This window comes from Lotus japonicus, chromosome 2 (genome assembly GCF_012489685.1).
Source record: "Lotus japonicus ecotype B-129 chromosome 2, LjGifu_v1.2".
NCBI classification, from domain to species: Eukaryota; Viridiplantae; Streptophyta; class Magnoliopsida; order Fabales; family Fabaceae; genus Lotus; species Lotus japonicus.
The window spans coordinates 94810428-94822860 of record NC_080042.1 but is presented as its reverse complement, the minus strand read 5'-3'; the positions used below and the strand labels follow the sequence as shown (position 1 = coordinate 94822860).

The window sequence follows — 12433 nt, the reverse complement described above, 5'->3', positions numbered from 1 at the left end:
AATATCCACATAGTGATAAAGCAACCTAGTCTGTCTTGACTCTTGGAAGCTTGTGCGAGAAAGGTCCTTTGAACAAAGTTATTTATTTCCTGAAGCCATGCTCTTATGAGTTTTAAATTGTTTCCCCTATGAGAGTGTTGAACATTATTATGGCATGTTACTAGTTCGGAATTATTTTGAATTGTGATAAATTTTGTCTGTAATCTAGAGATGTGATGCTTTTAAAGCCTGCACTACATAAATATATGCATCGTTTGAAGGTCACTCATACCTAATTCCTATTCCCATTATTTTCTGCATTCCATGAAACTCTCCTTTGTTTATGCATTGTATTGTCATTTGGATCTAACATGACGAACGAGGCAGTGATGATGTTTCATCTAATGTTTAGATGAGATCACATTGAGGGTCCCTCCAGCGACTGGCGAGGTGTTTCCGTCGCAGCCAGCCACGATGGTCTCTCTCTGATTCTGAGCCTCCCCTTTGCTGAAATCTCATTAGTTTAAGTGTGAGGCTTTCCTCTCCTAAGAGCATCGCCAATGATCATTTTACCTTTCCTCTCAGGCTTTGATTCATTCACACACTCATACCATCATCGCCATTCGCCACCTTCCTGTTTCTGCTACTACTGCTTCTTCACTTCTTCTTCTTCTTCTTCCTCTTCCTCTCTATATAACGAGGCTGTGATGATTTTTTCTGCAACTAAATCAGACATTGAGTGAACAAGATCCCTTGTACTGGCGAGGCGTCATCATTCGCAGCCATGCTCGTGCTCCTCCCTCACTCTCTTGCCTGACAGAAGGCGAATCTGAGCCTCTTCCTTTAACTACCAAGTACATGCAAAAGCAATAAAATTGTTGCCTATAATTTTTCATTTATACCTGTTTTAGTTATTTTTGAAGTTTCCATCAATTTCCCCAAACTCTGCTAGGGTTTTAATGATGACAACTGAACTACTTTGAGTGCAATTATGTCAAACTTTGATATAATTGCACTACCATCGGTGTTTCCCTTCATTTCCCATACTTTGTTATAATTGTGCTACCGTTTGTGCCATTTTTGGCAAAGATTGTATTTTTTTGTTTTTTTTTTTGTGAATGGGGAGTGAGTGGCTGAGATTGATTAGGTATCTGTCTTTCTGGTTTCTGCGTGAATCAGCATGTCATGTTCAATGAAGGCATGATTAATGCAGAAAGGCTCTTAAGGAATGATAGCTGTTTTCTTTATGTCCCCACCTGTCACTGGATCTAGATTTCAGTCACGCCAAGCTATCTTGAGTTTTGAATTGTCTCCTCTATGACATTTCATAATGTTGTCATGTTTATTCTGTGTAGTTGATTGACAAAACCTCAGTTGTATATTGAAATAAACTTGCAGATGGTTGTGTAGTGGTAGTTGCCGCCAAACTGGAATTGATGGAGCCACGTTCTAGTGTAAAAGACAGGTAACTATTTTTTCCTGTTATGTGTTTATTCTGAATTTTAATTCTTACTTTTAGTAGCATTATGTTCCGCCTTGGTTTTCATGATTTTGCTTTTTTCCTTTTGTTCTTAAATAAATTTGACACGCAGGATTTGCTATATTATGAATTTATGATTGCTGATACAGAAGAGAAGGGACTTGTTAAACCTGGAAAGGTTGGTATACATGGATAGTTAAAGAAAACTGAAGCTAATTATACATTAGCAAAGCTGTCTTCCTTGGAATGGTATGGTTTGTGAGCTTCCTTTTTACTGCAAGACCTTTTATTCCAATATAAACTCCAACAGGTATTGTGGTTAACATTTTTGTGTGAGAGAGCAAGTGAATCCTAAATCTTCAAGTATGAAGGAGTAAGGTATTTAATTAACATATTCCCATTTATTGATATGTAGGAATGGGATAACTAGTTAATTACCTGTACAGTTTTCCTTTGTGAGAACACAACTTTGGCTGGATTATCCTCTTTGATGAAGGTTAAATCATATGCACAAGAGGGAATATCCGATATGATTATAAACTTACAGAAGCAGCCAAGAGTGAGCAAAGCATGATGTTGCTGCTAACACCTTTTTTGTAAATTGCAGTTGGTTTGGTGGTTAGCCCAATCTGTAGATTGTTGTCAGCCGGGGAGGTAATTATGGTGAAGACCAAAACCAGAGTGAGAAAATTATCAGGTGCAGACAGGGTGAGGCTTGTGGTAAATGCAAGGCAATAGAAAATCAGGAAAGGAAATGTGATTGTGTTTGTTTTAGGGTTCTAAATATTATGGGTGTAGTATATTTGTTTTAGCTTATTTTTATCTGTTAGTAGTCTGTCTTTATCTCAAGTCTATTTGATCTTTATTTCTTAGTGGTCAAGTCTAGTTAGTTTATTATAAATATGAGCATCTGGTTAGAGTATGAATTGAGTGATAAAGTTTGTAAAGGGATTTTCCCTTGGATGGGGAAGGTTCTCCTTCTTGTTTGAATCCATTAGGATTGCCTTTGCCACGCCAGCCATTAACCGCTTCTGGATAGCCAGCTACCACCACAAAGAGAGAAGAGATAGGATAGACCAAAAAAAAACAATCGTTATGTATTCAAACAAAAAGGAGAACCTTCTTTTCAAGGGTCAAGCCCTTCTCCTATTTATAATAAACTAACCCTACTAAAGAAATAAAGATAAAGATCGACTTTAGATAGAGATAGACTACTAACTAACAGATAAAAGTAAATCAAAACAAATAAACTAAACCACTAATATTTAGAACTCTCCTTGTATTTTATTTTTCAGTTTTAAATATTCAAAAAAACACCAAAAATATTCCTTTTTGCTGTTTTGGCTGTACATATTAACAATTTTCTTGTCTGCATTGCGTTGGATGATTTGGTATTGAACTTTCCTTTATTATTCATTGTATTGTTGTTTGGATAATACATTTTTTATAAGCGTTTGGATATTACATAATGAGGCAGTGATGTATCATCTAATGTTTAGATGAGATCAAGTCGAGGTGTTGACTGTCCCTCTGGCAACTGGCGAGGCGTTTCCAACGCAGCCTGCCAGGGTGGTCAGTCACCCTCTTTCATTCTGAGCCTCCCCTTTGCAGCAAACTCATTAGTTTAAGTGTGAGGCTTTGCTCTCAGTTCTCTGAGTTGCTCATTGCCAATGATCATCCTACATCTCTCGCCACAGCATCACACACACAACCTTCTGTTCCTCTCTCTCTCTCTCTCTCTCTCTCTCTCTCTCTCCACTTTCATTACCATCATCACCATGTTCTTCTTCTTTTTCTTCCTCTTCTTCTTCCTCTTCCTCTTCCTCTTCCTCTAGATATAATCAGGCTGTGATGATTTTTCTGCAACTAAATCAGACATTGGGTGAACAAGAGCCCTGTACTGGCAAGGCGTTGTTTCAGCAGATGCAGCCAGCATGTGCTCCTCTCTCTCTCTCACTCTCTTGCCTGACAAAAGGCGAATCTGAGCCTCTTCCTTCAACTAACACCACTCGTGATGGAGGGAAAGCAATGAAATTGTTACTTCTAAGTTTTCATTGATACATGATGTTATTGTTTATTTCTTGTTATTTTCTGGAGTTTCCGGCATTTTCTCCAATTTCTCAGCTAGGGTATTTTGTGATGACATCGAACAACTACTTTGATATAATAACACATCATTTGTGTTTTCCTTCAGTCTCCAATTCCTTAATTTTGTGCCTTTTCTGGATATTGTTGTCATGTTTTTCTGTTTGTGAATCAGGAGTGCGAGGTTGAGATTTATTACAAAGGGAACTTGTCTGTCCGGTTTCTGTGTCAATCTATGTTCAATGAAGTCATGAATCATGATAATAGCAGAAAGGCTCCTGATGAATGATTGTTAATCTCTTTAAACCCAACCTCTGCCACTGGATGCAGATTTCTTTCAATTGTTATTTTGTTCAATTGTGTATATAACTATTTTTGTTATCTCTTGCGTTTCTGTTGGTACAGGCAAGCATAACACGATAATCAAAGTTCTTAAGATGCTAAACAAATATCAAGTTGATTCTGTTAAAGATGAGACCGAGTCAATTGCCTATGCAGGTTCATTCAGAAGAATCATTGAGCCAAATAACAAGGACTTGTACTGTTAAATGTGTCTCCTCCTCTACGTTCACATAGCGATAAATGCAACCTAGTAGCTTTAGCACGGAAAGGTCCTTGGAACAATGTAAATTATTCTGTGAAGCCACGCTCGTGTTATAAATTGTTTCTTCCCAGTGTAGAACATCATTATGTCTATGTAAAGTTAGGAAACATTTTTAATTGTTAAATTGTGATCACTCATACCCGATTCCTATTCCCATTATTTTTACTGGGCCCATCCAAACTGCCCTCTGTTGCGCTTGCCTGATCATTCTGGTTTGGTTCATCCGGACCGGCCCTGCACTGCAAGGTTCAATCTGGTCTGGTTTGGTCTGTCCGATTCAGCTTGACCCACCCTACTGGTTTGGTGTAAACCAGTGTGTTTGACCCAGTCCCTCCTTGCCGGGTCAGATGGTTCAGAACGTTCAGGCCCAAGGACCGTTTCTAGGATTCTGACCAAAATGGAATTTGCTAGCTAAAGGCAAACCGTCCATTGCCATATAGAAGGACACTGCATACCAAGTTTGTAACTAAAAAGAAAATAAAATTAACTGGTCTTAGTTAATAACTTTATAGTAACAAAACAAAAGATGAACTGGGTTTGTCCCCTTTTAGGCCTTTTTCCATATATAGTTAAAAGTTAAAGGTAGAAGCAATGCATCCTATACCTAATTAATACAACTCATTCACCTCATCATTCCTTCCCAGCATGCATTTCGCTCATCCTTGTATTCCATGCACACGTTACACAGCCACACATATGTTAATGTATATATACTTCCTCTCATTTCTCCCCCACTTTTCTGGCTTCCTACACATAAAAAATTAAAGACCGTCTTGCAGGTGCGTGCTTCTTTCTGATGGATTCCATCAACAGGAACCACCACCAGCATGTGCATGGAGAAACAAATACAGGCACAGCCCTGCAAGACGGTATCATTTTGCTTCTCTCACGCTGGTATGCCCTTCAATTGGCTGTCCAGAACCAGTGGGGTGGCTGTGATTCTCTTCAGAAGTTCCACCACCTTGTTGCTGAACTACTCTCCTTGTTCTCCAAATCCAATGGTCCTCTCCCCTAATTCTTTTCACTCTTTCCATTATTGATTAAGGTCTCACATTGACTAGAGATAGAGACCTACCTAGGTGTGTTTAAAATGAGACAGTCAACCCCCTAAGAGAACTTTTTTTAAAGTAGTATTCAAATGTTGTATTCGTTCTTCTAAAAAATTTGTATTGTCTTTTCAATTTTTTTTCGAGGTTCCAATTAGTTATTCTTAATTTTGCTTAGTATGTTAAACTTTCTCCCCTTACTCATATTCCTTGTTCTGTTCCTAACTAGAGATAAGGAGATATAACAAAAATAATCATGAAACTTTTACATTAGAGTTACGCCATGCACAGATTTCTAAGAGATTGATTGACTTGAGCATATTTTATTTTTCTAATTTTCTCCTTTTCTTTACCCTCCACCATGTACTATGTATTCAGCTTTCTCAGTTGTATTGCAGCACCGGTTCCTGTTGAAGATTTGGAAAATCTACTCCATGAATCCATGTTGCTCACATTTAACACAGAGATAGAAGATGGAAGCATTGAACAGGTAGAACCTCAATTTGGCTCTTACGTACATATTGTTCTATTAACGTTGGTATTGACATTTTCCATAAAAAAAACGTTGCTATTGACATTATTACCTTCCATTTGACAAGATTTTTATCTATGTTTTAAATCAGTTCAATACTTCAATTAACTTTGTGACTGGAAGTCTGGAACCATTTTCTCCTTTCTCATTTGTTTTTTGAATGGTAGATCAACAAATGCATTACCTCTCTCTTAAGAAGTATAGCCATAAACAAGAATCACACAATTAGCCATATGAACTTTGTCTGAAGTATGTGATGTGTTGAATTGAAATTGAATGCATCTTATCCAAGATGCTTAAGGACACATTAATTTGAGTTTTCCCCCTGGACCTTTGACGTTGGAGTTATGTTACAGAGTGTATCAAACAGATAAAATTCCACTCTTGGAAGTCTTTTGTTTCATAACTTCATCACAAATGCCCCATTTAATTCTACTAATTAATGTTTCCTAGTGATGTAACTAGGTAGCGGAACAATTGATAGCTATACATGAAGAATATTTGTTACGCCGATCATCTTAGTCCCTGACAGAAGCACACTCTAAAGTAGAAGCTCGCCTCTCATAAGAAGATAGGTGGTTCAGGTAAAATCCCCCATTGATCTAATATTTTCTTTCACTTATTATATAGTAAGAAAGGGAGAAATTAAACTTCTTAAACAAAATCCTTCATGTATTTTCATGGGTAATCAATCATGTATAATTTTAGGAGTTGAATAGAGGTGCCTAATAATTTACCTCTTGGTTACCTTCAAAATGAACCTTCCCATTGAGAGTGCATTAAAAAATTGACTACCACTCACAATGGCACCTTAGCTTCACATGCTATTTTTTTTTTTCGAACCACATTTTGTTTTATTAATAAGAAATATTGTTGAGAAGCAATCTTTCTCAATGGGCACACCCCAACAATCTTTGATTATCCACCCAAGAATCATAAAAAATATCACCCTGACATTCGTATAGTGCCCAAAGAACTAATTATGAACTAATAGTCACATGTTATATTTGACTAATAGTATTTATTAATTCATATAGTTTATGCTGTTGATATGATAGGCCAGCTGAAAGGAGACGTGATCATGAATGTGGATCTTGACATTTCAGTCCAAATTTATGTTAGGATCCAAATGCTCAGATATGTTAGTGTTAGTAGCAGATGATGGAGGGATCGGAGTTTCCTTCTTCATTCACATCAAAACAGCTAAGGAGAACATATAGCATATTTGAGTCAGCTTCTTTTCACGTAGAATCAATTCTGAAACTCAGAAGTTTTTCCTCATAATTGTTCTGACTTTAGAATCAACTGTAGTAAAATTTATCAACCATCATATATATTCACTTGTGTTTATCTGATGACCATGTTCTATTATCAGTTCAAATACTACTTGAATTTCTTCCTCTTTTTAATCAGACTTCCATTTCAATTTTCAAGCTATAATAAATGTGTTTATTTTCATGTTTTCTCGTGCCATAATGTTCTTTGAACGCTTATAATGAGACAAATTAGTTTCATTCACGTCAAATGTATAGCGAAGTATGTGTAATCTAAAAACAAGTAATATTGTAAATGTAACTCAGGAAGGAAGAGTGAAGTTTTGGTTTAAAAAAGGATTTTGTACATCGTGGATCAAGAAAAACATAATTCACTAGTTAAATTACTTTTCTGCAAATTAGTTTGTTATAAGATTAATCCTTTAGAGACTCTAATATTTAAAAAGTTTAATTTATCAATTATGCAAGACCTTGTAGACTTTGTTGGTGATTTGTACTTTTTATTGAATTATTTATACATACAATTAATTTGAATGTATCATATATTCTAAATATTTAATTTGTAATGACGTGTTTTTTTTACGGAGGTTATCACTCGGTTTGGAAATAATAGCATGTATAAATCACAATAAAAATTAAATGTATGTGGAAAACAAACTTAAAATATTCATAAATCATGTCCATTATCTAACATAAATGAGTTTTGTTATTAATGTAAATTAGTGAGGAGCGATCTATGCGTGGTGATTTATCGGAGAAAAGATGCAACCTCGTGCCACTACTGCGAACAAAGAGGAGATAACCTTGTTGTGGCCGGAGCCGTAAAAGGTCTCTAACACACCCCCTCACGCCAAAGTCTGTTTGAACTTGAAGCGTGGAGCAAACACAATCGCACAGACCCACCTACCATGAGTTGAAATTCAACTTTTTAATAGAAAAGTTGAGAGCGGCAAATATTGAACTCTAAACTGGTCATAGAAGCTCTTGATGTCGCAATTGTTGTGAATGAGAGGAGGAGGAGGTAGTGTGTGAAATTCACATGTAGAGAGGACCACATTTGCTGACAACCTGACTTTAGGTTTTGACCGACCAAAACATAGGTTGCACATATCATTACGCACAAAGAAAGCGACGACGCGTTGGCACATGCGGAGTTAAACTTTTTGTAAAAAGTAATAATACTTGAGGTGTATTTTTATGAGAATAATAATTAATTATTAGTAATAAGGTTTTAGTGGGATAATTTACAAGTTTTATGATTTTTTATTAAAAATAAGTAATAGTACAAAAAAAAACAGGATAAAAATCAGTAATTTTCCATGCTGTACAAGTACAACACAAGCATAGTATTTGGTTCTTTGATTCTCAAGTACAGGTGTTACTGTAACATTCATTTTACATGTGGTTTCCGGCACGATGGTCAAAACACGTGCCTAGTACTTGTTCTCACTGTAACAACTGTTCATAGTTTTATTTATTTAATTAATTAATTAATTTAAGAAACGCAAGTGGGTGTTGGTCTTCACTTCTTCTTCACTGTGAACCTGAACACATATATAAAACCCCTTCAACACACACACGCGATCACTTCTCTTCGTTCTGTTCCGCAAATCTATGCTCTTCCATTCAATTCTCAAGTACCAATTTTCATTCTACATTTTCCATTTCTTTTTTCAATTCAACGCTTAATCTGCATTCTTCACTCAAACTCTCAACAATTTTGTTTTGTTTTGTTTTGTTTTTGTGCCAGTTGAATTTTCAATCAATCGATCGAGACATAAACCCTAGCGGGTTTGTGATGAAGACCCCCAAAAAGCCTCGTGAAGGTCCAGCTCCGTCGCACTTTGCAGCGGCGGAGGAATCCGGCGAAGGGTTGCCTTACGCGCCGGAGAATTGGCCGGAAATGGGAGACATCTGGGGATGGAGGACCGGCCGGAGAGTCACCATGAACGGGACCTTTCACGACAGGTACCTGTACCTGCCGCTGCGGCTGTGCCAGCCGTCGTCGTCGGAGAACTCTGGAGGAGCGTCCACCCGCAAGAGAAAATCGTTTCCCAGCAAGCTCGCTGTTGAACGATACATCAAGGAGAATTTTCTAGATGCTGATGTTAATGCGTTTTTCGCTTCATTCACATGGAAGATACCTGCTGTACAAACAAACGGTATCTCTTCTTCTCAATTTTTCTTATCCTAACAACAAATCAACTAAAGTTCAAAAAAAAAACAACAACAAATCAACTATAAGATTTTTTTATATCTTTTATTGATTTTTGTAGATTTAAAATTTAGTCGTATCTTTTTCCCCTATTTAATTCCAGAATATAGCATTCTCTTTCCTCTGCTTCTGTTCAGATTTTGTTCCTTTTGATGTTTTTGCTTCCTTTAATTTTATCATCATGGTATGGATTTCCTGTTTTTTTTTCCTCGATTGTTCTGTCTGTGTGAATGTGATCATGCAGGGAATTTAGATATCTGCTGAGTTCAATTGCGCTGGGTTTTGTTTCCTCCCTGAACTGAGTTTATGAATAATTGAAATTAAATACATGTTACAATTGTAATTTCAATTAGATCTTCATAAACGCATATGGATAAATTATATGATCAAAGTGATAGAATCTTACTATAGGATGCGTAATTTATTGGTATGTGATGTTATTGATGTGAATTAAACATTTAAACCCTTTTATTTTTCTGTAGCTGTTGAACTTGCAGCACATTGTTTGTTAAGCTGATTAATTTGTATTTAGATTGTGTTTGTATCAGCCTTCCTTTCCCTTGAACAGTATGTATTTGGATTTCATTTCAATTCACAGTGAGAGTGTGAGACATGGATTTCTGTCTGTTGTAAGTGCTTTTGATCCTTTTTGTCAGAAACCCAAACATAACATAATCATGGTGATCCCTCAGCAGTGAGTAGCATGTTGCTGTGTTGTTTTTGCATCTTAGGATAGTATCATGTTTGGATAGGTGATGACAGTCCAAAGTACATTAACTATTACAATTTGATTATGAGGCTTATCAACACAAAGCCGAACACACTACACTTTGCTAAATAACTATTACAATCTATATATTGATAAGATCTTGATGATTAGACTTAACAATATAGGTGCGACTGTAATCCTATAATATCAAGATATTGGGATAATGTCCAGATGATATATGTAATCGCATGATGCATAGTGTAGGAATGTTGTATATTCCAGAGAAATTCGTACAACTATCCTCAAAAGCTCCTAATGTTGTTTATATTTTTCTGCATTGTAGGTAATGTAGTGCCTATAGCTGCTATCCCTCTTCAACAGATAGCACAGGTGGAAGAATCAGACTCCAACGGCGGGACTGTCGGATTCATGTGCAAAGGAAGCAATAAGATGTGTGATAGCCTGAAGTTGGAGGGAGTAGAAAAGGATTCACCAGCCATGCCTTGTGATCTCTGCTGTGCTGAACCTCGTTTTTGCCGTGATTGTTGCTGCCTTCTTTGCAGCAAAACTGTTAGTTCAGATTATGGTGGCTATAGTTATATCAAGTGCCAAATTAATGTTGGTGGTGGGATTTGTGGTCATGTTGCTCACTTGGAATGTGCACTTCGATCTCTCTCTGCTGGCAAGGTTGGAAGAAACATTGGGTTAGACGCAGAGTACCATTGCTACCGCTGTGATGGGAAGACTGATCTCACTTCTCATGTGTATAAGCTTCTAAATACATGTGAAGATATTAATTTGGATGAAACAATTCGGAAGAAGATTTTAAATCTTGGTGCTTGTCTCTTGCGTGGTTCACAGAAACCCATTGCACAGGTGCTTCTGACTCGTATTGAAATGGCTATCCAAAAGGTACTTTCAAATGATTTTTAGGTGATACAGTTGAAATGATCTTTGCTTATCCCTTTATACATATTGCAAAAGCATGTGACCAATTTGAAAGTTTATAGCAGTTCGAATGCATGACTAACCGTGAAGATTTCTTGAAGGTGGATGATGATCATGCAACTCATTCTGCAGGTAAATATTCTGTCTTGTGTAGTTTGTCTAAATTTTTCTGATATTTCACTGCTACCATCAGTAGTTGTGGGGGTGCAGAACTGCATGTCAGTTTTTTGGGCCTCCATGTTAAAAGACTTTAGAAACTGAGGCTTTGTTTGGATGCAGGAATGGAAAGGAGAGGAATAAATATGAAGAGAAAACGAGGTAAATGAATTTACATCTTATTTTTAAATGTATGTTAAATTATTATTATTTTTAAATAAAATGATAAAATTGTACATCAGAAGTTAAAACATGACTGACTGTAACAAGGAAAGATAGGCATTCCGTTCATTCTGTAATCCATCCCCTCATATTCTTTCCTTAAAAAATTATTGCAAACAAAAGGAGCATGAAAGCGACCATTTATCATATTTGGCTTCTATCATCATCACTAATCTTGTCAATTCAGTTGTCTCAGCACCTTTATCTTCTTGTCATTAAATATTTTGTTTTTATAACCAGGATTATTTGACAATGGTAATGATGTGATCGAAGTAGACAATGAAATAGGGACAATTTCTTACAATTCTCTACCTAAGGCACTAAAACTTGAGGCTGAGGTCGATGAGGTTCTTCAGGCTCTTAGAAAGTCCCAAGAGTTGGAATATAAGGTAGCAGAAGAAAGAATCCAAGCACAGAAGACTTATTTACAAAACTTGTATCAGCAACTGGAGTGTGAGAAGTCTGAATTGGCCTGCCAAAATTCATCTAGTACAGATGTCCTTGAAGAAAGAAACCAGCAGATAAGGAAGGAAGTTGAGAAATTTGAAGCAATGAAAAAGGTTGCAAATGGTTTTGCCAGGACGCCAAAAGATATCTTGAAGGAGCACTTTGACTTGGCAAATGACAGATTAGATTACTAAATCTTCTGTAGATTTGACAGTTTAAATTTTCCTAATCTTAAGCTTTGAACTGTATTTATTGAAAAACCAACCTGAATTTTTCTCTAAACATAAATTATAAATTAATAATCCAGTCACATTCGACTGAGGAACTATTACTCTATGCGATGTGTTTCTAATTTCTAATACAATTACAATTGTTAAAAACTGTTGAACTTGAAATTGAGAAAAGGATTTTAATGAATTCAGATTTCTTTGAACTCTTTTGGTTTTTCTAAATTAATATCATGAGAGATGGTGAGTTTTTTTTTTCCACTATGGGCCACTCTCCTTTTCTCTCATACATGATGCCTTTGCTTTCTGTTCATTCGTTGTGTGTATCCCCATGGTGGTGGCAGATGTTGAAGAAGTAACCAATTATGTTAAGTAGAACATTCAATGATGATGGTATTATATTGTCATACTATAATTTAAGTTTTAATTTGGATCACATTGATGGATTAATTAAGAGTAAGAATCTCCCAATTAAGAAAGAGTGAGGTAAGTTCAGGGCTCTAACAAGA

At 36.3% G+C, this 12433-nt stretch overlaps 2 protein-coding genes across 5 annotated transcripts; both read left to right on the top strand.

The window, feature by feature from the left end:
* The first annotated feature begins 4869 nt into the window (after positions 1–4869).
* LOC130741392 (uncharacterized) lies at positions 4870–7082 on the top strand. Of its 2 annotated transcripts, XM_057594277.1 has the most exons (4): positions 4871–5149; positions 5593–5684; positions 6192–6310; positions 6785–7082. In XM_057594277.1, exons 1-3 carry the CDS (start codon positions 4945–4947, stop codon positions 6246–6248), a joined length of 354 nt encoding a protein of 117 aa, XP_057450260.1. In that variant the 5' UTR covers positions 4871–4944; the 3' UTR covers positions 6249–6310; positions 6785–7082. The 2 variants fall into 2 exon arrangements, with proteins under 2 accessions (XP_057450261.1, XP_057450260.1); XM_057594278.1 differs by lacking the exon at positions 6785–7082 and having other exon boundaries at positions 4870–5149; positions 6180–6316.
* Positions 7083–8510: 1428 nt separating this feature from the next.
* LOC130741391 (protein OBERON 1-like) lies at positions 8511–12033 on the top strand. Of its 3 annotated transcripts, none has more exons than XM_057594276.1 (6): positions 8511–8637; positions 8751–9162; positions 10268–10836; positions 10974–11004; positions 11152–11190; positions 11491–12033. In XM_057594276.1, the coding sequence occupies exons 2-6, from the start codon at positions 8799–8801 to the stop codon at positions 11889–11891; spliced, it is 1404 nt and encodes a 467-aa protein (XP_057450259.1). In that variant the 5' UTR covers positions 8511–8637; positions 8751–8798; the 3' UTR covers positions 11892–12033. The 3 variants fall into 3 exon arrangements, with proteins under 3 accessions (XP_057450259.1, XP_057450258.1, XP_057450257.1); XM_057594275.1 differs by having other exon boundaries at positions 10938–11004; XM_057594274.1 differs by having other exon boundaries at positions 10935–11004.
* The last annotated feature ends 400 nt before the right edge of the window (positions 12034–12433 follow it).

Bases quoted from the DNA above. Each gene is read 5' to 3' on its own strand.
- LOC130741391 (XM_057594274.1), top strand. From the start codon at position 8,799: ATGAAGACCCCCAAAAAGCCTCGTGAAGGTCCAGCTCCGTCGCACTTT. The intron at 9,163-10,267 runs GTATCTCTTCTT...TCTGCATTGTAG, and splicing joins ACCTGCTGTACAAACAAACG to GTAATGTAGTGCCTATAGCT. The intron at 10,837-10,934 runs GTACTTTCAAAT...GAAAGTTTATAG, and splicing joins TTGAAATGGCTATCCAAAAG to CAGTTCGAATGCATGACTAA.
- LOC130741392 (XM_057594277.1), top strand. From the start codon at position 4,945: ATGGATTCCATCAACAGGAACCACCACCAGCATGTGCATGGAGAAACA. The intron at 5,150-5,592 runs GTCCTCTCCCCT...GTTGTATTGCAG, and splicing joins CTTGTTCTCCAAATCCAATG to CACCGGTTCCTGTTGAAGAT. The intron at 5,685-6,191 runs GTAGAACCTCAA...TGATGTAACTAG, and splicing joins AAGATGGAAGCATTGAACAG to GTAGCGGAACAATTGATAGC.